The 22,945-nt window shown below is 44.8% G+C and overlaps 1 protein-coding gene across 6 annotated transcripts in view; it reads right to left on the bottom strand.

Moving 5' to 3' along the window:
• The window catches only part of RPH3A (rabphilin 3A), a 331,945-nt gene that overhangs the window by 7,553 nt on the left and 301,447 nt on the right, over positions 1–22,945 (bottom strand). For all 6 annotated transcript variants that reach the window (XM_055236769.2, XM_063614450.1, XM_055236770.2 and 3 more), the window contains 9 exons: positions 18,464–18,550; positions 17,892–17,954; positions 16,765–16,992; positions 14,445–14,524; positions 11,864–11,938; positions 10,297–10,406; positions 5,940–6,066; positions 3,794–3,850; positions 2,854–3,008 (listed from right to left, as the gene is read on the bottom strand). In XM_055236769.2, the coding sequence (XP_055092744.1) occupies positions 2,854–3,008; positions 3,794–3,850; positions 5,940–6,066; positions 10,297–10,406; positions 11,864–11,938; positions 14,445–14,524; positions 16,765–16,992; positions 17,892–17,954; positions 18,464–18,550 (982 nt within the window). The remainder of the gene's footprint in view (positions 1–2,853; positions 3,009–3,793; positions 3,851–5,939; positions 6,067–10,296; positions 10,407–11,863; positions 11,939–14,444; positions 14,525–16,764; positions 16,993–17,891; positions 17,955–18,463; positions 18,551–22,945) is intronic.

The following is a 22,945-nucleotide window of genomic DNA, read 5'->3' as shown; positions in this document are numbered from 1 at the left end:
TACTCAATCAATATTTTCTGGGTGAGGCTGGGTATGGTGGCTCGTGCCTGTAATCTCTGCACTTTAGGAGGCCAAAGCGGGAGGATCACTTGAGCCCAGGAGTTCCAGACCAGCCTGGGCAACATAGCGAGAGCCTGTCTCTATAAAAAATAACAAAAATTATCTGGGCACGGTGGTGTATGCCTGCAGTCCCAGGTACTCAGGAGGCTGAGGTGGAAGGATCTCTCGAGCCCCAGAGTCTGAGGCTGCCGTGAGCTATGATCACACCACTGCACTACAGCCTGGGCGATAAAGCGAGACCCTGTCTCTTGAAAAAAAGAGAGAGAGAACAAAACACAAACCAAACAAAACAAAATATTTCCTGGGTGAGTAAACACAATGGGCTAAACACTCCTAAGGGCTGGGACATTTGGATTCTGATTCAGGTTGTCACCAGCGGAGAAACTTTAAACGTGAGCATAACTTTACTGTGCCTCCGTTTCTTGACCTGTAAAGAGGGCAAACATTTCATTCTCATCTACAGAAGTGATTTTGAGGATAATTTTTAAGAAGAGACAAAAATGAGGAATTAAAAGTTACCAAAGAGCTAAGCAAAAATAATGGGAAGTTCTGGCTTTAAAAAATCTTTATTTGATCAGAAACTGCTTAGTGGTCTCCCATAACTGCACCCAGCAGGTCAGCTGCTTCACTGGTGACCACAGCAATTCTAGTTCTTCTGGAAGGGTTGGGTGGATGGGGGAGGGGGTGGTAGAGATAATTATTTAAGAAAACCAATCTGCACATGGCTGACCTCTAATGGAGTGCTGGACAGCACCCCTCGAGCTCATTTCCTCTCTTGGGTCATAGAGGAAATAAAATCAAATTACTCTTAGAAACCAAACTTGTCCCTGACGTGTGTGTTCTTTGTTAACTAAATCTTCATTCAAAGGAAATCTGAAAGACAGCCCACATGAATCTGTTCTTTGGCCATGGACTAAAGGGAAGTATTGCTTTCTGTTATCAGAGGCAGTGGAGGTGGGGGGAGTGTCTCCCAACTGGAGGGGATATTAGTAAATACTCTTTGCCATGAGTAAGGACAGTGACGGTGGTTGTTTATAACCATAATGGCAGGTATTTATTGAGCATTTACTGTGTACCAGACCCCTTGAAAATGTACCTCTCAGCCTGCATTCTCCAATTGCAGGGGGTAAAATTGACGAACAAGCTACTGGGCTCTGTATTCATGATGTTCTTGCTGAAGCCACGCTTCCCACAAGTGTTCTTAGCCAATAACTGACCCTAGCAGGGACACTAGGCAGCCCCATTTCTGGGAAATGCAGGACTCCTCTGATGCGTGACTGTGCTCAAGGATTCTCCAACACCTTGGATGAAACAGTGCAGCTTCCTTGGAGCTGCACTGCAGCCTAAGATTGTTTCTACCCAAACTTCCTTCCTTCTCTGCTCCACAGGGATCATACCTGTAGCAAGGTCTGTGGTCTCTATGGGTCCCCTCTGGATTCCTCATCTCCTCTACGGGCATTTCTCCAACAAATCTCTCGCACACCTTATCTTCTCTTGGTGTTTCCTTCTTGGAGGACCTGAACTAATACACAGGATTACTCTGTCCATTTTGCAGCTGAGCACACTGAGGCCTAGAGATGTTAAGCTATGAGCCCCAGGTCACATAGCTAGAGCATACTGGAGGCTCCATGCTCCATGGAGATCCACATCCACAGAAACATACATGTTGCTGCCCCAAGGCCAGCAGAATTCTACTGAGGTGCTAAACATTTCTGTACCAGGCTCAATTCTGGTTGCTTTCTTTGTGCTATCTCATTTGAGCCCTAAGCCCACTCTTGGAGATAAGTGGAACTCTTGTCTCCATTTTACTAATGAAGAAACTGAATGAGAAGCGAAATAACTTGCTTAGAGTCCACAGCCAGCACAGCTGGCAGAGATGAGAATAAGGCCTGATGTCTGACACAGCGGTGGCTATGAGATTGCACCTGGCAGACCTCCAGCTACAGGAAGCATAACTGACCAAGGCCCTGGATGCAGTGCTTGGAAGTCCATGACATAGTTGTGTCAAGGCCATGCTCCCAGCCAATGACTGGGCCTTGCAGGGATGCTAAGGTCGGCCCACTCCTATGAGATACAGGACATGTCTGATGGCCAGTTTTGGCTTGAGGACTCCCTGGTGGCCTTACTGAACTTATATCTGGAATGCTTCCCTCCAACTTCCCTACCTATTCCCCTCACTCAGGTCAGACTTGCATTGTAGTCTAACATCTCTCCCTTTCTCCCCTGACTCCCCCCAGACTTCCTGGAATGGGCATTTCCCCTGATAAACCCTTTGTCTGCTTAATCCTATTTTGGCATCTTCTTCTCAGAGGATCTGGACTAACACAGATAACGGAGTCTCTTTTATTCTCCATGATGAGATTACTGGAACAGACCCCAGATTGAAGGCATTTTTTTTTTCTGAGCATTTGCAGAATGAATCTGGAAAATGCCAGATGGTCTCTTTGGTGGTGGAGGTCTGAGCAGTCCGAGGGGTGTGCAGCCAACTCCTGGGAGCTACAAATGGGGCTACTATAACTAATCAGCTTAGTTGTAGTGCCATCAGCAGGCCCTCAAGAGGGCAGAGCCACAAAGCTTTGCCTGTGGGCAAGTGACACACCAGTTTGACTGCCTGAGACTCCAGACCCACATTCTTGCCAGTTGTAGGTATTTGTTTCACTGTGACCTTGGGCAGGTTCCTTGCCCTCTCTGGGTCTCAGTGTACAATGATCTTGGTGAAACTCTCTGGTTCTCCTTTTCTAAGGCTCCAGGACTCCTTCAGGGCCCACCTGTAGCCCCAAAGCATTGACTTACAGCTTGACGAATGGATCTGAGTAGCCATTAGCGTCCATGGCAGCCAAGTGCACGCAGCGTATGATGCCCACAATGAGGCCTCCCTGCTGTGTGCTGTACATGAGGGAGACCAGGATCTTGCCACGCTCCTCGATGTCACCAGTACGCTCCACCTGCTGCATTGAGGGAAAAGGCAGTGTGGGCCTTGGAGGGGAGGGGGCCAGGAAATGTGAATGACGAGCATTAGGGAAGAACCTATGAAGGGCAGGCGGAGCTTGGCCAGCTCTAGGGAGCCAGCACCAGGGACAGCAGACGGCCTAGCCTCCAAGGAGGAGCCAAAGGTGAAAGTTGAGGACCAGTCTCAGGCACATGGGGACCAATGGCTTCCCTTTGACTTAGACATAAATGGACTCTGACTGTGAGCACAGATTAACTTGCTCTGGGTCACTGATTGGCTTTGGCTGTAACCCAGGACTGAGCTTTGACCCTGGCCCCAGACAGATTCTTGCCTCTGATCTCAGACTCCCTTAACACAACCAGTCTTCTTAAAGGGCAGTCCTTGGGGTCATATGAGGGACCCAGGCAGACAGTATGAAGGCTTAGTTCAGTTTCTGCCACGCACACAGCTCAAAGAATGCATCTACTCCAAGAAAGGAGTGTGCCATTGCCCTAGTCAGTAGAATTGTCAACAGAGCTTCTGACAACAAGGCCAAAAACCTGGTGGGCATCCTGGGTATGAGAGAAAGGGGCTGCCCCCTCCTCAGAGGCTTAGGTGTGGAGAGGACATCACTTGTCTCATGCTCAAACAACTTGGGCAAAGGGTCGCTCTCAAGGCAAATCAACAGGGGGGTGGTTGCAAGAGAATGGGTGAGGAAGGGGCCAGGGAGGGAGAGAAGAGGAAGATGCTAGCCTAGCCCAGCACAGACCCCAACTATGGCTTCAATTCCTGCTCAGTGCTCACCTCCTCCTCATAAAGGGCCATGCCTCGGGCTGACCCTGTGGTCCCAGCGCGTTTCATCTTAAAAGAAAACAAATAAAAGATAACATTGTCTATGGAGCTCATCTTCCTGCACAAGAAGGACCAGAAACCCCTCGCACGCACTTCCATTACCATCCAGAGCCATGAAAGTGGGTTCTTAAGCTACTATGGCCCTCCTGCATTCTCCCTTTTAGCTAAAATTTATAAAACTTAGCCATATGGCAAGCTATGTGAATGTATAACAACCTATGATATAGGTTCTGTTACAATTCCAATTTTACAAATGAGGATGCTGAGGGTCCGAGTAGTTAAGCCCCTTACCCAAGGTCACACAGCCAATAAGTGTCAGAGAATTCCACACACACACAGACAAGATTTCATTTTCTCTGGCTGAAGTGGCTCAGGAGTCTTGGAGTCTGACCCACCAGGTGCTTTTTCCCTTCATGGCCCTTTTGCTGAACTCTAGGCTCTGGGAAACAGTTAGAAAACCATTGGTTAAATCCAACCTCCCCACTTTGGAAAGGAGGAAACCTGAGGTCCAGAGGGGAGGGGCCCTCAGTGGGACATAATGGGGGAAGTTGGTGGTGCAAGGGTTAAGGTTTAATGGCAAAGAGCAAAAGAAGATAATCAGTAGTGTTCTGCGGCTGCTGCAGCTCTCTGGGTGTCCTGCACCTCCATGTCTCTGGGGCTGGCTGTATTCACCATAGAAAGATGGGAAGACCCAAAGGCTGATGATCCACGCAAGGACCTGGCCAACTGGACTCATAGAGTTGGAGAAGGAAGAGAAGCCTGAAGACCCAGCTGTCACCAGGCAAAAGCCCAGAAGAAATGCCTCACTCCTAGGGATGTCTTTAAGGATTTGAGACTGGAGTTCAGTGGAAATCCTTCCTTGCAATTTTCCTTGTTTGGTCTTGTTCGTTTGCCTGAGCTATAAAACTATGGCATGGCATGCAGATATTCCATCCTCAGGCTGGCCATCTGGTGGGAAGATGCTGCAGGATTTCCCCTCCTGCACCCCATAGCTTCCCTGTGGAGAGAAGGCAGGCTGCCCAGAGACACCAGGTGTTGTAGGAGTGCTGGTGTTGTAGGAGAGCTGGGCTCTGGCCAGTGCCCAGAGATCTTGGAGACTTGCTACCCTCTCTGGGCCCAAGTTGGCCCATACATAAGGCAAGGCAGCCTGAATTATCTCTAAAAATATAGATTGTTGAGTCCTACCTTGCCCCACTAAAACAGAATCTCCAGGGGAGACCCCCACAAATCTTAGTTTGTAAAGCTCTGGTTTTAAAATCCCCCGGTTAATTCTGAGGTGCAACCCCGTTGCAGAACCTCATTTTGATCCTTGCTATTTTCTCAAAGAGCACGAATCACATCTGACAACAACGACAGTTCTAATACTTCATACGTATTATCACATTCAATCCTTAAAAGATCCTATGAGGTTAGTACTACAGTATCCCATTTTACAGACGAGACATCTGAGGCCCAGAGAAATTAAATAATGTGCCTCAGGTTATACCCTAAGTGGCAGAGCCAGGATTCACACCCGAGAGTCTGGCTGCAGAGCCCATACTCTTAAACTCTAGGCTATGCTGCCTCCTGTTTATCTACATAGTGCTTTCTGACTTCATGACTGACAGGTGGGTAAGGCAGCAATATTTCCTACACTATCAACTGTTAATTTATGAGTGCTTACTATGCATTAAGTTCTATTTTGATTATTTTTTAAAACACAATCCTCCCAAGAGGCAGGTACTGTTATAACACCCACATTACAGACAAGAATACCGAGGCTCGGAGTGGTTCAGCCCCTTGGCCAAGGCCATGGAGCAGCAAGTGGCAGAGCTGGCTCTGAACCCAGGAAGCCCACGCTGCCTCTGCCATGCTGTCCATCTAGTTTGGCCAAGAAAAATTCATGTTCGAAGTGATGCTGACACAGGGTTTGTGAAAGGCAGAGAGAGAATGCAGCCTGAGATTGTGAGCTAGAATCTTGACTCTCCTCTGCAGACCTGCTGCAGTTCCTCTGCTACCCAATACCCTGTGGATCTATTTTCCCCAGTTCAGACCCAGAGGAAGGCAGCTCCCCCAATCTCCCCTCCTCCCATCAGATCCTCAGGGTAAAGTCACTCACAGGAATCACTCGCTCCAGGCAGATGTTGAAATTCTTCCTCTGGTTGGGCTTCAGTTTCTTGAGGGAGAATCTGGTTTCACCAATAAATTCATTGTGGCCAAATTTGTCCTCATCACAGACAGAGATCCTGCCACCAACACAAGGGGGTAGAGAGAGAAACAGGAACAAATATTGAGATGCTGCTGTGTGCCAAGAGTTGCAGCTGATGCTGGTAAGGAATGTGTAATGTACGCGGAAATAATATGATTTCCTATTTATTTATCACTGGGCCAAGTACCTTTAATTTCTTCTTTATTGCAGTATAACTGACATGCAGTAAAGCGCATAAATTTAGTTTACAGCTTGATGAATTCTTGCATTTGTATATACCCATGTCATTCCCACCCAGGTCAAGATATAAAACATTCCAGAGACTGAAAGACCCTCGGGATCCCTTGTAGTTGCTGCCTGTCTCAAAGATAGCCACTCTCTTGCCTCTGGCCACATGAAATCATTTGTCTGGTTTTTGACCTTCATATAAATGGAATCATATAATATAGACTCTTTTATGTTGGTTTCCCTTGCTCAAGATTATGTCTGTGAGATGCATCCATGCACAGTGTAACTTATCCTTTTTATTGCTGCACAGTATTCCACTGTGTAAATATACCATAATAATTCTGCTGTTGATACAGGTTGTTTCTAGTTTTGAGTTATTATGAATAATGCTGCTATGGAATATTTATGTTCATGTCTTTTGGTATATACATGTACTTATTTCTATTAAGTATTTTCCTAGGAGTAGGGTTGCTGGCCATGGACTAGGCATAAGTTTAGCTTCAGTAGAAACTTCAAAACAGTTTTCCAAGGCGGTTCCACCAATTATGTCCCTACTAGCAGTTTATAAATATTCTGGTCACTCTTTATTCTCTTTGACTTCAATTACGTCAGTCTCTAAATTTAGCCTTTCTGGATGGGTCATAGTATGTCACTAGTTTTAATTTACATTTTCCTGATGACTAAAAAAGTTGAGCCCCTTCTCATATACTTTATGGCCATTTGAGCATCCTCTTTTGCAAAGTCAGGCTAGGAATTTTTCTCATTTAATTTTTCCTCTTTCAAAACAACTGCATTTACCGTTTAGAGAAGATACTGGGGCCCAGAAAGATTAAATAATTTTTCCCTAATAAGAGGTAGAACAAGGGTTTGAATCCAGGTCTCCCTGAATCCTATAGTAATATATTGTCTTTTGTAATCTACCTTACACAGCATTGAGTAATAGTGGCACAAAAAGAGCAGGTCATAAGAAATGTCCCTTAGGACAAGAGTCTCCAACCCTCAGGCCACGGACCAGTACCAGTCTGTGGCCTGTTAGGAACCCGGCTGCACAGGAGGAGGTGATGAGCAGCAGGTGAGCAAGCATTACCACTTCAGCTCCACCTCCTATCAGATCAGTGGCAGCATTAGATTCTTATAGAAGCATAAACCCTATTGTGAACTGCACACGTGAGGGATCTAGGATGAGAATCTAATGCCTGATGATCCAAGGTGGAACAGTTTCATCCTGTAAGCATCCTTCTCCCTCCCCAGTCCATGGAAAAACTGTCTTCCACAAAACTGTTCCCTGGTGTCAGAAGGATTGGGAACTGCTGCCATAGGAGACCAAAAGGACCAGTCATGGCATGATAAGTTATCCTGACATATATTAAGAGAGGAAAGGACTTATTGTCTTCCAAGGCATGGGAGGCATTCTTGGGGGACAGGAAGGGACTGTAAAATACCACACTCCTTGGCCACCAACATTAGTTGAACAAATGTTCAAAGTCCTGGAGGGCCCAAACACCCTCATAGCTGAGTCCTGCACTGTCTAACACTGGAGAAAAAACTTGTCTCAACTGAGCTGGTTGGGGTGTAAACAATATCATCCTTCTTCACAGCAATGCATCTCCAAAGACATAAGGGAATAATCACTGTTTTTGACCCTGTAGCACCACTTATAGGAATTTACCTCAAATATATCATAAGGCAAGTACAAAAATATTTAACTACAATGGGTCCAAAAAATAGTTAGAAAGAATAAATGAGATCTAATATTTGATAGCACAACAGGGTGACTATAGTCAATAATAATTTAATTGTACATTTAAAAATAGTGAAAAGAGTATAATTTGATTGTTTATAACACAGGGATAAATGCTTGAGGTGATTAAAAAACCCATTTAACCCATTTAAAAAACTCATGATGCGATTATTACACATCGTATGCCTGTATCAAACTATCCTATATACCTCATGAATATTAATATATACACCTACTATGTACCTACAAAAAATTAGAAATATATTTAACTACAAAGATGTTTGTCACAATATTGTTTATAACTATGAAAATAGCAGAAATAACAAATACTGTACAATGGAGGAACTGCTTAAGAAAATTATGAAATAACCACAAAATGTAATAGTGTACATTAGAGGAAGTGTTGTACTTAGTCATCAGCGAAATTTGAAACCACAACGCAACACCAGTGCACACCTACCAGAATGGCCAAAATGAAAAAGTGTTGATGAGGCTGTGAAGCAACTGGCACTCTCATGCATGGCTGATGGGAGTGCACACTGGCACAGCCACTATGGAAAACTGGCAGTTTCTATTAAAGCTGGACATACCCATATCTTATGGCTCAATCATTACACTTCTAGGTATATATGCAACGGAAATGAGTGCACCTGTGCACCTACAAACAGCTACTAGAATGTTCCTAGCAGCACTATTTGTAATAGCCCCAAACTAGAAACCACCCAAATACATCAACAGTAAACTGGATAAATAAAACTGCATTATATTCCTGCAATAAAATACTACATAGCAACAAGAATGATCTACAACTACACACAACTTAGATGAATACACACGTAGAATGTTAAATGAAAGAATATAGATACAAAAGAGCCACACAATACAATTTCATTTATATAAAGTACAAAAACAGACACAATTAACTTGTCCTGTAAGATGTTAGGATATTGAATACCCCAGGGGAGTATTCAATAGGAAGGGGCCACAGTGGGGGTCTTCTGCAGTCTAGGAATGTACCATTCCTTAAGCCCAGTATGTTCACTATTGTGAAAATTCATCAATCTGTGCGCTTATATGTGCATTTTGCTAAATGAATGTTATGCCGCAATAAAAATATTTACTTAGAATAATGTTGCAGCCAATTTGGAAAGCAGTTTGCATGTCTTGTAAAATTGTTTTGGAAAACATCACATATCCCATGATCCAGTAATAATTCTCTTTGGTTTGTGCCCTAAGGAAACACTCATATGCACACAAGGAAGAATAAAGTTGCTCATTGCAACTTTGTTTGTAATAGAGAAAAGCTGAAAACAATTTAAATGCCCACCCATAGGGAATTGGCTAAATAAACTGGTAAACATTTACATAAAAATTTAAAACATGCCAAACAATGCTGTACATTGTTTATAGATACATAATTATGAAGTATAAGACATACTTGAGAACGATACCCAAAGAATTCAGGATGGTGTTTAGCTCTTGGGAGAGAAGGAAGAGGACAGGACAGGTGAGAGATAGACTATACAAAAGGAGCTTCAACTTGCACTGGGGGTGCTTTATTTCTTAAAAAAGAGCTGAAGCAAACACAGCAAAATAGCAGGATTTTTAACAGATCAAGTATTGGGTGGGTTCATGGATGTTTGTTTTAGTATATTCTACACTTTTCTATTCATTTGTAATATTTAAGAATAAGAACATTAAAATCTGTGATAAATCCATTCTGTGGAATATTCTGAGGCAGTTAAAAATTAGGTAGATTTAAACGTCTTTTCACGGCTGTAACACCGAGATACATTGTTAAGATAAAAAGGCAAGTTCTATATATATATATATATATATATATCCATTACTTCTAAAGGCAAAAACTGCAATTACTTTCACACCAGCCTAATAATTCAACATTGTAGAAGAATATGAAATAGGATCAATGTATTCTTAAGTGATACAGATGTATTAACAGGATGATCTATTGTAATAAACCTTTTTATAAGCACTGAGTTTTACCAGGAGAAAACTTTTACATACACACCCACACACGCACCCCACCCCCTAACACACACACCCTGAATGAACAGATACCAAGATGTTAACAGTAAACAGTTTCAACTTATCTGTATTTTCCAAAATTTCTACCAAAAATACATGTCACTTTTTGGTAAAAGTAAACAAGCAAGAAAAAAAATAAACTAAGTACAGATCTTTTTAGAGTGAAGCCCTGGGGAACTCACCCCAAGTCTCAGTTCCACACACCCTGAGCCTCCCCTTTGCTTCCCTCTCTGCCCTCTGCCTGCCAGATACCTGAGGGTCTTCCTTTGCATGTCCTCATCGGTGATGCCGTGATACACGAGGGTCTCATTCCAGATGGGGTTCCGGGTATTCCGCAGAGTTTTTGTACGAAGCTTGTTGGACTAGAGCCCCAGAGAGATGGACAGAGACATCTACCTCAGTGGGGAGCCAGTCGTGGAACCCCATCGTTTGGGCTGACGTGGGGTGGGTGGGTGGCTTTCCCCATAGGAGTGTCTAGGGGCTTAGTTATTCCCAAATGCATGTTCTCAGGGAGTGGGGGATGTCCTCTAGGATCACGGCCACAGAAAAATGGATCAATGCTTGACACTGGGTCCCCTCTCCCTCCATGCACTGAGCCTCCTCCTTGAACTTTCCCTTAAGAAAGCAGAGACATCTGCCTTTGAGAAGAAATCATTTATAGGTGAGGGAGACAGAAATGAGAGTCACCCATTCCCATTTAGGCAGGGGGATATTGGGATGGTTCTCTCTGTTCCCCCCAAATAGTACCCTTCATGCCTAAAATTCCTTAGAGGGGCCAACATTTTTCATTTTCCTCTAAGACGGAGAAGGCTAGAAATGCAACTATGCCCAGAAGTGGCCTGGTGACAAATCTCATTCATGCTAACATGCAAATAATTCACATTAGATTCTTCAGCAAAGCAGCTTTGGCTATTAGGAGTGGGTAAAGGAGGGCATCTAGAAGAGAAGCAAACATCACTGGGGAGTGAGGAGGAGCGGGGGCCAAACACTTCATAATTTGGCCATGGCCAGGTGAGGAACTGTCTTTCCTTGATCCAAAGAAAAGAGTGAGACAAAGTGTATGCGTGTGTGTGTGTGTTGAGGGTGGGGGACGGTGTGCAGGTGTGTACTGTGTCCTCTTTGTCTCATGGAGCATTTGGTACGTGTAGGGGTATTTAACAGGCATTTTCTGAAGATCATTTGACAGATGTACTATCATCTTTGCCTTTAGGACATCTATGTCAAATTAATACAAAGCACAAAGCACAAAACAAAACCCAGGCAGGCACACTTCCATTTCTAGCTATATACTCTGGGTGGGCCAATCCCCAGAGAGGAGAATTAACCCCAGAGCAAAGCAATGCTCAGCAGGCGAGCTGGAGGAGAGAGAAGGGTGGGAGGGCCAGGGCTCCAGAGAATATTCTCCAAAGTGCTTAGTTCTGAAATTTGGAGAAAGCTGCTCATTTCTATTGAGAGATAAGGAGTGTGTGGTTGGGGCATAAAATGTGTGGAGGAGGTGAGCCAGAGTCAGCAGTGGGAGAGCCGCTGAAGGTGTTCGAGCAGATGAAGGGCATCATCAGGGCATCTGCTTCTCTTCTGGCATTGGCAGCTGCCCAGATCCCAGGTTTCTGAGTTGGAGAAATGGGCAGAGCCCCTGCCCAAGGGAGAATGACCCCTGGGACATACTTTACATACTCTGCAATGGCTTTGCTACTCACAGGATGAGGTGGGGTTGGGGATTTGGGGCAGATAAGGCTATTTTAGGCTCCGAGCTGAGAACCCTGGGTATCTGCCAGGGCCCATGCACCCGGTCTGCAGAGAAGCCTAGGCCATATGGTACCTTGCTGGCTCCCGGCAGGAGGTGCAGCTTAACATAGGGATCAGCCAAGCCGTTTGAATCCATGGGCTTCAGGCCCTGCAAGAGAAGGAGGCAATGGTGTGAGGGCCTCAGGAGGGCCCAGTGCTCAGCTGTCATCGGCAATGGGCATAGCCCCTGGCATCTGTCCTGCTTGTTGGTCCACCCTGTGTGTTTCCTCCTCCAAAGAGAGAGAAGGGAAATGCAGTATCATGGAAAGAGTACTGGGACAGGAGACAGGGTTTTAAACCTGGCCATGTCACTTCCTGGCTATGTGACCTTAGACAAGTTTAACCTATCTGAGTCTCAGTTTCCCCACCTGTCAAATGGGGATGAGAACAGTACCCACTTCATAAGGCGGTGAGATTTAAATGCAATTCCACCTGTCAAGTGTTGGCATACAGTACACACTGGATCAAGGCTGGATTGTTATTTCTAGAATAGGAGGACACGTCCCAGAAGAGTAAAGGCAAGGTTGGGGGAAGGAGGAGACTCCTGCATTCCGGCCCTGACCCCCGCATTCTCTTCTGAGACTGCAGTGTCTCCATCCATCAGGGCTGGGATGAGGCTCAGATGAGATACTATAGAGGAAGGAAGTTTGGGGTAGGTAGGAATTCAGTTGATTTGTTAAAGTGAGCAATCCCCAAATTCCTGGGGCTTAGACACACTCTGTCCATCCCCTACATTCAGACCAGGCAGATTTCCCACCTCTGGCTCCCATCATCCCTCTGCACAGCACTTATACCATGCACAATTGGCCATGAACAACATGGGTGTGAACTGTGTGGGTCCACCTACATGAGGATTTTCTTCCACCTCTGCCACCCCTGAGAAAGCAAGACCAACCCCTCCTCTTCCTCAACCTCCTCAGCCTACTCAACATGAAGACCATGAGGATGAAGACCTTCATCATGATCCACTTCCACTTAATGAATAGTAAATATATTTTCTCTTCCTTATGATTTTCTCAATAAATGTTGAATTTTCTTTTAGCTAGCTTTATTGTAAGAATACAGTACATAATACCTAAAGTATACAAAAGATGTGTTCATTGATGGTTTATGTTGTCAGGAAGGCTTCCAGGCAACAGTAGGCTAGTAGCAGTTAAGTTTTTAGGGAATCAAAATTTATACCACAGATTTTCAGCTGCTCAGGGGGTTAACTTGACTCCCACATTGTTCAAGGGTCAAGTGTATTGTGTCCAGTGATCTCCTTGGATCTTGTTTCCCCACTTGTTCAATGGGGCTGGCAGCAACTCCTGCTTCATGGGGCTCTTGGAGGATTAAATGAGATCTTGCCTGTAAAGATCAGCTCCATCCCTTACCAGCTGTGTGACCTCAGACTTTAACTTTCTAATCCTGTTTCCCCATCTGTACAATGGGGCTAATAAGAATCCCTACCTCAGAAGTTTCTATAAAAAGGAAACAAAATAATGTATGCACTTACTTCACTGTGTTATTGGCGGGGGTGGAGGGGCAGTGTTAAGTACATCTAAGTGCTTGCCATAGTGATAATAAATAGTTGTCCAATAAATGCTGATACATACTTGGTGCCCAATAAATGCTGATACATAATAGGTGTCCAATAAATGCTGACACATAATTGGTGCTCAATAAAAAAGTGACTTGGGCAAAGGAATGTGTTGGTCTAGGAGTTATGTTAAGCATTTCATACCTCATTTATCATTCAAATTGAGACATTTTAAGAGTGAAAAAGGAAGCACTTAATTATTATAGCGAGGCAACAGGCACAGAAGGGGACTGTCCTGGGAACACTGGCACATGTGCCCACAACTATCCTTATGGGAGAGACACTACTATTATCCCCAATTTACAAATAGGCACAGTGACACACACAGGGGTTAAGTCACTTCCCCCAGGTCACACAGCTAGGAAAGGTCAGGGCTGGTATCTGAACCCAAGAAGCCTGGTTCCTGAGCCCCTGCTGGTTTTTCTGTGTGGACCAGGCTTGGGGCTTTGCAGGGGAGGGGTGCAATCTTAGTCAATTACTTTCTGGGGTTTGCACTGGCTTCACCCAGCTTTTTCCCCTGGGGTCTGGAATCAAGTCAGCTCACTCCCCCGGAGCCTGCGCGAGGCTGTCCCACCGCCTTGGAAGCCCATATTAGTGTCCCTGTGTCTCGGCTGCTGCTCCAGTGTGACAGCCGCTTCAGCAGAAGGGGCCTCAGGCAAACACAGGGATGGGGCCATTCTATGGCCATGTCAGCTATCGAGCCAGGCTGTCATCTCCTCCCGGACAGAACCTCCACCATCCCCTCCAGAGACACTGCTGGCCCAGGCAGATAGAGGCCGGCCCTGCTCTTGAAGCCCAGCTGCATGTACTCCCAGGAGGTGCTTGCAGATAAGAGAAACCCCTCTGGGACCATCCCTGGAGGAGGAAGGCCTCCCAGAAAGGAATTTGCCTAATTACTGTGACTCTTCTCATCGCCATCACTATCATCGACAGACAAGCAACAAAAAGAGACAGGCTTGGTCACCCATCCCCATCTGAGTCTCCTGGCCATGCCAGAGCATCCTGAGAGGTCCCCTGCTTGGTCCCCATCACCCACCTTGGCCTTAATGATGGTGCACTGCAGGGAGCTGTTGTCCTGGTCGTAGAGAAGGCTGAATTCCAGGGCACCCAGGGTGGCTGAAGGAGGCAGAGACAGGAACCAAGATAACAAACATTCAGTCACTCAGCAAACATTTCCTGAACACTTACTATGTGCCCAGGGTGGGCTATGAAATGAGACTACAGAAGAGAGGAAAACTCGGTTTTTGCTGTGAGTACCTCATCTTGGTAGACCCTGCACTACCTTAGAGCACTCAGGACATCTATGATCAGTTCATCATCTGTGCACTCGCCTAGGTAATGCGTTTCTGTCCTGATAGATTGAGAACCCCATGAGGGCAAAAGCTGGGATTATCTTGTTGACTGCTATGTCCCCAGTGTGCACAACACACAGCACATAATCGTAGGTGTTCACTTATTTGCTGAAGGAATAAATGAGTCTCAGCATTTGCTGTTCCCTCTGCCTGGAATGCTCTCCCTCTAGATCCTTACATGGCTGGCACCTTCTCATTATCCATATCTCAGCTTAAATGTCACCTCTTCAGAGAAGCCCTCCTTGATCACTGTCTAAAGTAGCTACCATCATAGTCACTCAATGTATTTTATTTCCTTTATGGTGCTCTGTCTCCACTTGAAATGAATTCGTTGGTATGTTAACTGTCTGTCTTCACTAGAGTGTTAGCTCCAGGAGAATAGCTGGCATGTCTATCTTTTTTTTCCCATGATATCCCCAGCATCTAGAACAGTCTGAAGCACTTAGTACATGCGCAATAAACCCTTGTCAAATATAGATGAGTGAGTGTGGAGTATGGAGACAGGTTTGTAATAAACTGCCGGGATAAGTTAATAACAGGGACAGACATGAGGCTGGGAGGACTCATCTATGCTTGGTGGGCTGGGGACATTTAAGGCCGTTGGAAGGAGCAGTAGCCAGTGTTCCAGGGAAGGACTAGGATGAGGGAAGGCAGAAGGGTGCACAGACAGGGCATTTTCAGAGCAGAGCCAGCCTGTGGCCGACAAGGTGGGTGGACTCCTCTCACTCCTTTCTCCTGAGACCGCAGACCCATGATCCATGGGAGAGCACAGGGCACGAAGGGGGACAGCTGATCTTCCATGCAGGCCTGGCCTCTGATCTGCTACAGCTGTGTGATTGACCAGCAGCCCCTCCTTGCACTGACTAGATGAGCTTGGACAAGTCCCTCAACCTCTCGGAGCCTCATCTCTCAATCTGTAAAATGAGAGTCATAAAAGCAACTATGCCCAGGTTCGTAGGGAAGATTAAATAATAGGTAAATGCACAGAAAACACTCAGAATAGTGCCCAGCACACAATGAGTGCCCAACACGTGTGGACTTTTATTACCTCTCATGTCCATACGCATAACAACAATTCCTCCCGGGTGTTTAGCATTATGTAACAATGATTTCCATTTTATGAAGCACCTTCCCAGAAGGTATCTCAGTTTATCTGCCCCTTAGCCTGTGGGGGAGGTGGTGCTGTGCTTTTCATTTTACAATGAGGAGAGATGACATGGCAGGTCAAGGCCATGTTGCTGGTCACAGCCTTTGATCTGTTCCTTCTGTGTGGATCCAGTTTTTCCACTTGATCAGAAACAACTTGTAATGTCCCCACCCATCAACACATACTGGATGCAGACACTTGACAATTCTGCCTCCCTCCAGCTCACAAAGGCTGCCCCAGGCACACCGGGGTTAGCCGGGGTGGGGGTGGGGGGGGGGGGGAATGTCACTGGTGTGTGTGTGTGTGTGTGTGTATACGTGTGTGTATCCCTGGAACTTGGAGCCTGGGTGGGGTAGGTACATTGTAGGCATTTAATAAGGATGCAAGAGAAAATGCCCAGTAAATTTTAAATCATGGTTAATAAATTACTTTTAGGAGATATAAATTAAAGAGTTTTAAAAACTGTTAAAATATGCATTCACACCTAGGAGCGAAATTCCTGAGTCATACAATAATTCTATGTTTAACATCTTGAGGAACTAGTAGACTGAACATCGAGAATATAGTTAATGCCACCGAGTTGCAATTTTTAAAATGATTTACATGGTACCATTGATGTTATTGTTTGTATTTTACCACAATAAAAAATAGATGTAGCACTTAATCTTTAGGAAGCTGATATTTTGTGAATTTAGAAACACAAATCTGTACTTCTATCACTTGGTTAATATGTTTATTAGGTCTGGCATATTAGGGGTCTGGGGATAGACAGGGCTGTCCCTGAGCCATTCCTGTTTTCCTGGGCTTGGCTCCTGAAGTGATTTTTCCAAGATACCTCTCCCTTAGGCACCACCTACTTGCTTCATCTGAATCGTAGCTGTTGGCTTCCTCTTCGTCCTCCTCTGGGGGGGGTGGCTGGCGGGCTGCGGCAGGCTGGGGGGCAGCTGCAGATGCTTGGGAATAGGGCCCGGAGGGGTGGCTCATTCGGTCCTCTCTGGCTCCAACTGCTGGGTATCCCCCAACTCCCCCTGTTCTCTCCTCTCGGGGTGGGGGGGCAGTTGTCCCGGGGTCGCTCGGAGCCACCTCTGCAGGGAGATAAGGACAGGAAACATGCAGCTGCATCCCTGTTTCATAACAGCAGCACCTAGGGACATTTTCAAAAGATGCGGATTCCTGGCTTCACCCAGAATCAGTGGATATGCAGTGGGACCTTGGGATCTGTGTTTGACAATACGCCCCTCAAGCTGATTCAGATGTAAGCAAAACAGACCTTGTGGGGGTACAAATCAGTGGTGTGGACTCTGGTGCCCAGACAGCCTGGGTTTGAATCTTGGCCGTGTGACCTGCGGCAAATTACTTAATGTCTCTGATCCTCAGTTTCTTTATCTGTAAAATGGACATTATAATATCTGAAGCTCCTCAAATAATAGTATTTTTTAATGAACAAATATAGGCGCAGCACTTAAAACAGTGCCTGATGCCTGAGAAAGCAAAAAGTGTCTTGTAGCTGTGACTGATACATATGATGGTGATGCATATTGGTCATATATATTAATAGTAACCACTGTCGCTCAGCGTGGGCTTAGTATATTCCAGGCAACCCACCAAGGTTTTCTGTGTATTAGTTTGTTTAATCCTCCCAACAATTCTGTGAGGTAGGTCCTAGTATTATTCCCATTTTATAAATAAGGAAACTGAGGCTCAGGGAAGCTAAGTAACTTGCCCAAAGTCACACAGCCAGGAAGTGAAGGGGCAGGGATTTGAACCCAGGTAGTCTATGCTCTAAACTATATGTGTTGGCATTTCTATCTAGCTAATCTTAGTGCGGACTATCTAGAGTTTTAGACTCGGGGGGCTGTTTAGATCTCATCAGACAGGTCTCAGGGTGTAGGCTGAGTCAAGTTCTGGCAGCTGTCTGCTCTCTCTCAGGGAGGTAGGGGAGAGGTGGCCACTTGGGCAGGCATGGGAGGAAGCAGATACTTGCCTGGCTTCTGATCTGGAAAGCGTCCTGCTGGCCCAGGACCCGGTCTGCTGCCTCCTGGGGTCCCTGAGCAGGGAGAAGAGACAAACAGAGATGCAGCAGAGAGGGTGGCATCATTTGGGGGTTCACCTTTTCCTTCTCATTTCACAGGTGTGGACACAGGCCCGAAGGCAGAAAGGGATCCGAGGCTGCAGGAACAGTCCCACAGGGTGGGGAGCTTTTGGATTTAGAAAGGCTTAGATCCAAGCCCCAGTGCTGTGGGAACTTCCTGAGCCTTGACTTGCTCCTCTGTGAAGTGGGGGTGTTGGTCTTGGAGGTGGGAAACACTGGCGAATGAGGTGCCATCACTTTCTGCACTGGGTGGGTAGGATGCTCCCTGCCTCCTACTCTCACTCCCCGCCCAGCTTCTTGGCCCAGGGAAATGACTGGTTCTAAGGGTCTTAGAAGAGTTCAGGATTTAGCTGTGGCTGCAGCTTTGCAGAAAGCCCAGCATACTCTGCAAGCAGGGATGGGAGGTATGAGGGTCACAGCCGAGTGACAGCCTGGGCAGGTGCTAGCAGGCGAGTGGCAGGTACCTGGCTGCCCAGGCTGAGGTGGCGCTGGGCTCTGCACCGAGCCTGGGGCAGGTCTGGAGGCCTGGACTGAGTTGGCCCGTCTCAAACCTGCAGAGGAAAGAAAAGAAAACAGCCATATGTGTCACACACATACACAGCAGGAAGGAGCTTGGGACCGCTCAGCCGGTGTGGGGTGAGCCCCTTGGACTTCCGCTGGAGGCAGCTCCTCACTCACTCAGCTTTTTCTGACTCTTTTGCCTTCAGTGTGTTCTTTCCTGTCAATACTCAGACTCTGGTGAGTCACAGCAGCAGCACAGTTGTTAAAAGGCACAGGTTCTATAATCCTCCTTCCACCTGTGTGACCTTGCTCAAGTGACCTGTCCTCTCTGGGCCTCAGTTTCCTCACCTGGTATATGGAGATAATCACTTAGCTGATAGAGCTGTGGGGAAGATACAATGATACAAACAGGCAATGCTCAGAACAGTGCTTGGCATGTACTAAAGACTCGACACATGTCAGGTGGTGAGATTATTTTATTATTACTGAAAGAACGTGTCTCTATTTTCATATGGACTTGGCTTTGCCTTCCTGCTGTTTCCTATATGGCCTGTGTGACCTTGGGCTGGTCACTCATTCTCTCTGAACCTTACATGCCCCATGGAGGCAACAGTTCCACTTAACTCATAATAATGAATTAACATTTATTTAGTGCTTACCATGTGCCAGGGACTTTACATATAAGAACTTCTTTAATTTCTACACTAATAACCTTATGGGGTGGGGCCATATTATCTCCATTTTACAGATGGGGAAACTGAGGCACAGAGAAGTTACTGAGCTCATCTAATGTCTCTTGGCTGGTTAGTGCAGAGCCAGGGTTTGAACTCTGGCAGTTGGTCTCTGGAGTCTGTGCCAGAACCCTTACATGCTGTTGTTTCCCAGAGAGGGACTGAATAGAATGATGTGTGCAGCAGTTTCTGGTGCCCAGAAGGTGTGATGTTCTGGGAAGAAAGCCCTGCTCTCTCTTACTTCACTGGGCTAGATGCCGTCTTTCTTGAATCCAGCACTTTTGGCTGGATGGATGCTTGAATACACATAACAGAGGGTGCTTTACCACCTCTGCCTGGGGGCTTACAAATAGCCAAGTCTTGTCCCAGATTCCTACGTTAGCACTGCCATTTGTTTGTTCATTTGAGGCCTCGTTCATTTGTCCATTCATTCATTCAACGAGCATCCAGTGGGTGTCTACCAAGTGCCAATCCCTGTGCTAAGATTGACAAAACACCATCTTATATCCTCCAGGAGTGCACAGCCCAGTCACAGGAAGGAGACAGACACTGAAATGATGAGTTTATGATGCAACAATAGCCAACAGTCATTGAGTTCTTCAAATGCACTAGGCCTTGAACATCACCTCATGGAAGCTTCACAACTCAATGCCATGCATGGTACTGTGTTCCCCATTTTGCAGTTGAGGTAGTGGGGGTTAAATATGCCCAAGGTCACATAACCAGGAAGCCCCTAAGGTAGGACTTCTGTCCAAATCTACCTCAGATCTTGTTGAATGTGTAAATGACACCTGAAGCCCATCAACAATAGAATAAGCTGCTCCAAGAGGTAGGGAGTCCCCCCTTACAGAGAGTATGTGGGTGATCAAAACCCTTTCAGAGACCTCTGAAGGGATTTCCGCACTGTGTGTGAGGGAGGACCCTGAGATTCCAGGATTAAGCCCTGGAACAAGGGAGTTTTACTGGGAATTTGTTTTACTGAGCTGCTGTCAGTCCCTCAAGTGGAACTTATAACAGACCTGCTAGGAGCACTGGCTCTGCACGTGAACTGCCTGGGTTAAACACCAGCCCCGCTATTACTTTTATGTGACCTTGAGATTGTTTTAGCCTCTCTTTGCTGCATCTGTTATGTGAAGATGACTACAATAGTACCTATCCAAAAAGAGCTGTTGATTGGATCAATATGACCCATGCAAAGGGTTTAATCACATACCTGGCAGAGAGTAGATGCTCAATAAGTTTAAGTTGCTATTATGATTATTAAGTCAAATCTGCAAGTATTTGAGAGCCTATAATCAACTAAGAATCTTAGTATAGGCTGGAAAATGGTGAGCAAGAGACAAAATTATGGTAGATGCTCCAAATATTTGGAAACATAATAAATTAATGGAGAGAGACATGTCCCTGGTATTACGAGGGAGAGAGATTCAGGCTCTAATGCTTTAGACAGTGATAAGTCCTGCATTAGGGCTGCATCTCACCACCCTGGGAGCTCAGAGCAGGTAGCAGCTAATCCAGCTCAAGGTGGAACAGGTGGATGCTAGAAGCTAGACAAGGAGAACATTCACATTGACTCCTGAGGGACAGGGGATTCAAATCCAGTTCAGAAATGTCCTATGACTGTCTTTGTCCTCAGAAGACAAAATAATATAGACGTTAAAAGCAGGATTTGATATGCGGAAATTAACTCGAAATGCATCAAAGACCCAAATATAAGGGCTAAAACTATAAAACTCTTAGAAGAAAACATAAAGGAACTTCTTCATGATCTTAGATTAGGCAATGATTTCTTAGATATGACACTAAAAACATAGGCAAGAAAAGAAAAAAAAAAGAAACTGGGCTTCATCAAAATAAAAGCCTTCTGTGCATCAAATGACACTCTAAAAGAGTGAAAAAACAACCCATGAAATAAGAGAAAAATGTGTAAATTATATATCTGATAAGACATTAATATCCAGAATATATAAAGAACTTCTATGACTCAACAACAAAAGATAAACTATCCAATTTAAAATGTGTTCAAAGGATTTGAATAGCTGTCTCTCCAGGGAAAATATCCAAATGGCCAAAAGCACATGAAAAGATGCTCAGTATCACTCATCATGAGGGAAATGCAAGTCAAAACCACAAGGAGATGCCACTTCACACCACTGGGATGACTATTATTAAAAACAAAAACAAAACCCAGAGAACAACAAATATTGGTGAGGACATGAAGAAATGAGAACCCTTGAGCATTGTTGGCGGGAATCTAAAAATGTTTCAGCCACCATGGAAAACAGTATGGTGGTTCCTCAAAAAATTAAACACAGAATTACCATATGATCCAGCAACTCCACTTCTAGGTATATACTCAAAAGAATGGAATGCAACAGGTATTTGTATGTCAGGCACACAGCAACATCATTTACAACAGTCAAAAGGTTGAAACAACCCAAACTTCCATTGATGGGTGAATGGATAAACAAAATGTAGTATATATAATATATATATACACACACACCACTATATATATGCATATATACATGTATATACATATACACCACTATATATAGTATATGTGCTGTGTGTATATACTATATAATATACAACATATACTATATAGTATATTATGTTTTATGTTATATATACTATGTTTCTATATATTCTATTGTGCATATATGTATACTATGTGTGTATATATATGTATACTATATTATGTGTGTATATAAGTATACTATATAAATACACAATAGAATATTGTGTATTCTTAATTTATGCCCTATGTTCCATTATTGGAACGCTAAGCTTGTAGGAGTTATTTATATCCTACTGCTCAAAGTCACCGTCAAAGTCTGGTTTTTCACACAAAAAAATTGCAACCTCCAGCATAAATGGGTTAAAAAGGAAAGAAATTCTGACACATACTACAACACGGATGAACCTTGAAGACATTATGCTAGGTAAAATAGGCCAGTCATGAAAGGACAAATTCTGTATGATTCTACTGATACGCAATACCTAGAGTAGTCAAAACCATAGATACAGAATCAAGAATAGTGGTTACCAGGGGCTGGGCAGAGAGAAGAGTGTGGAATTATTTAATGGATACAAAGTTTTAGCTTGTAATGACAAAAAAGTTCTGTGGATGGATAGTGGCATGGTTGTGTAACCGTGTGAACGTACTTTACACCACTGAATTGTACACATGAAAATGGTTAAAATGGCAGATTTATGTTATATATATTTTACAACAATTAAAAAATAATTTTAAAAGGCATTGCCAAAAGAAACTTTACCTCTGGAAGAGAAAAAGTACAGACTTTGAGGTTGGACATACATGGAATTAATTCTCATTCTAGCCAATTATCAGCTGTGTGACCTAGGGCAAGTGGCTTCACCTCTCTGAGGCTCAGTTTCTCCATTCTGTAAAATGCGAATAACAGAAGTCTCGTACGTGGAGTTTGGAGTTGTGGCAAACATTAAATGAGATAATATATGTAAAAGAACTTGAGACGGCATTTGGCACATAGTAAACACTCTATAAATATTTCATGATGTTGAGGATCTGAGAAATTCCTCTTTCTCTGTTCATCTGAACCATAGGTTCATTGTCACGGGGGAGGTCTGGGCAGATGATGAAGCACAAGGTACATGCCCAGCTCTGTTGCCAATAAGAGGAAGTGAAGTGCTAAGCTACAAACACACAATTCAGGAAGAGAAGGCCAGATG

Source organism: Symphalangus syndactylus, chromosome 13 (genome assembly GCF_028878055.3).
Source record: "Symphalangus syndactylus isolate Jambi chromosome 13, NHGRI_mSymSyn1-v2.1_pri, whole genome shotgun sequence".
NCBI lineage: Eukaryota > Metazoa > Chordata > Mammalia > Primates > Hylobatidae > Symphalangus > Symphalangus syndactylus.
The sequence above is the reverse complement of the archived record's forward strand: the minus strand, read 5'-3'. Positions and strand labels throughout refer to the sequence as shown.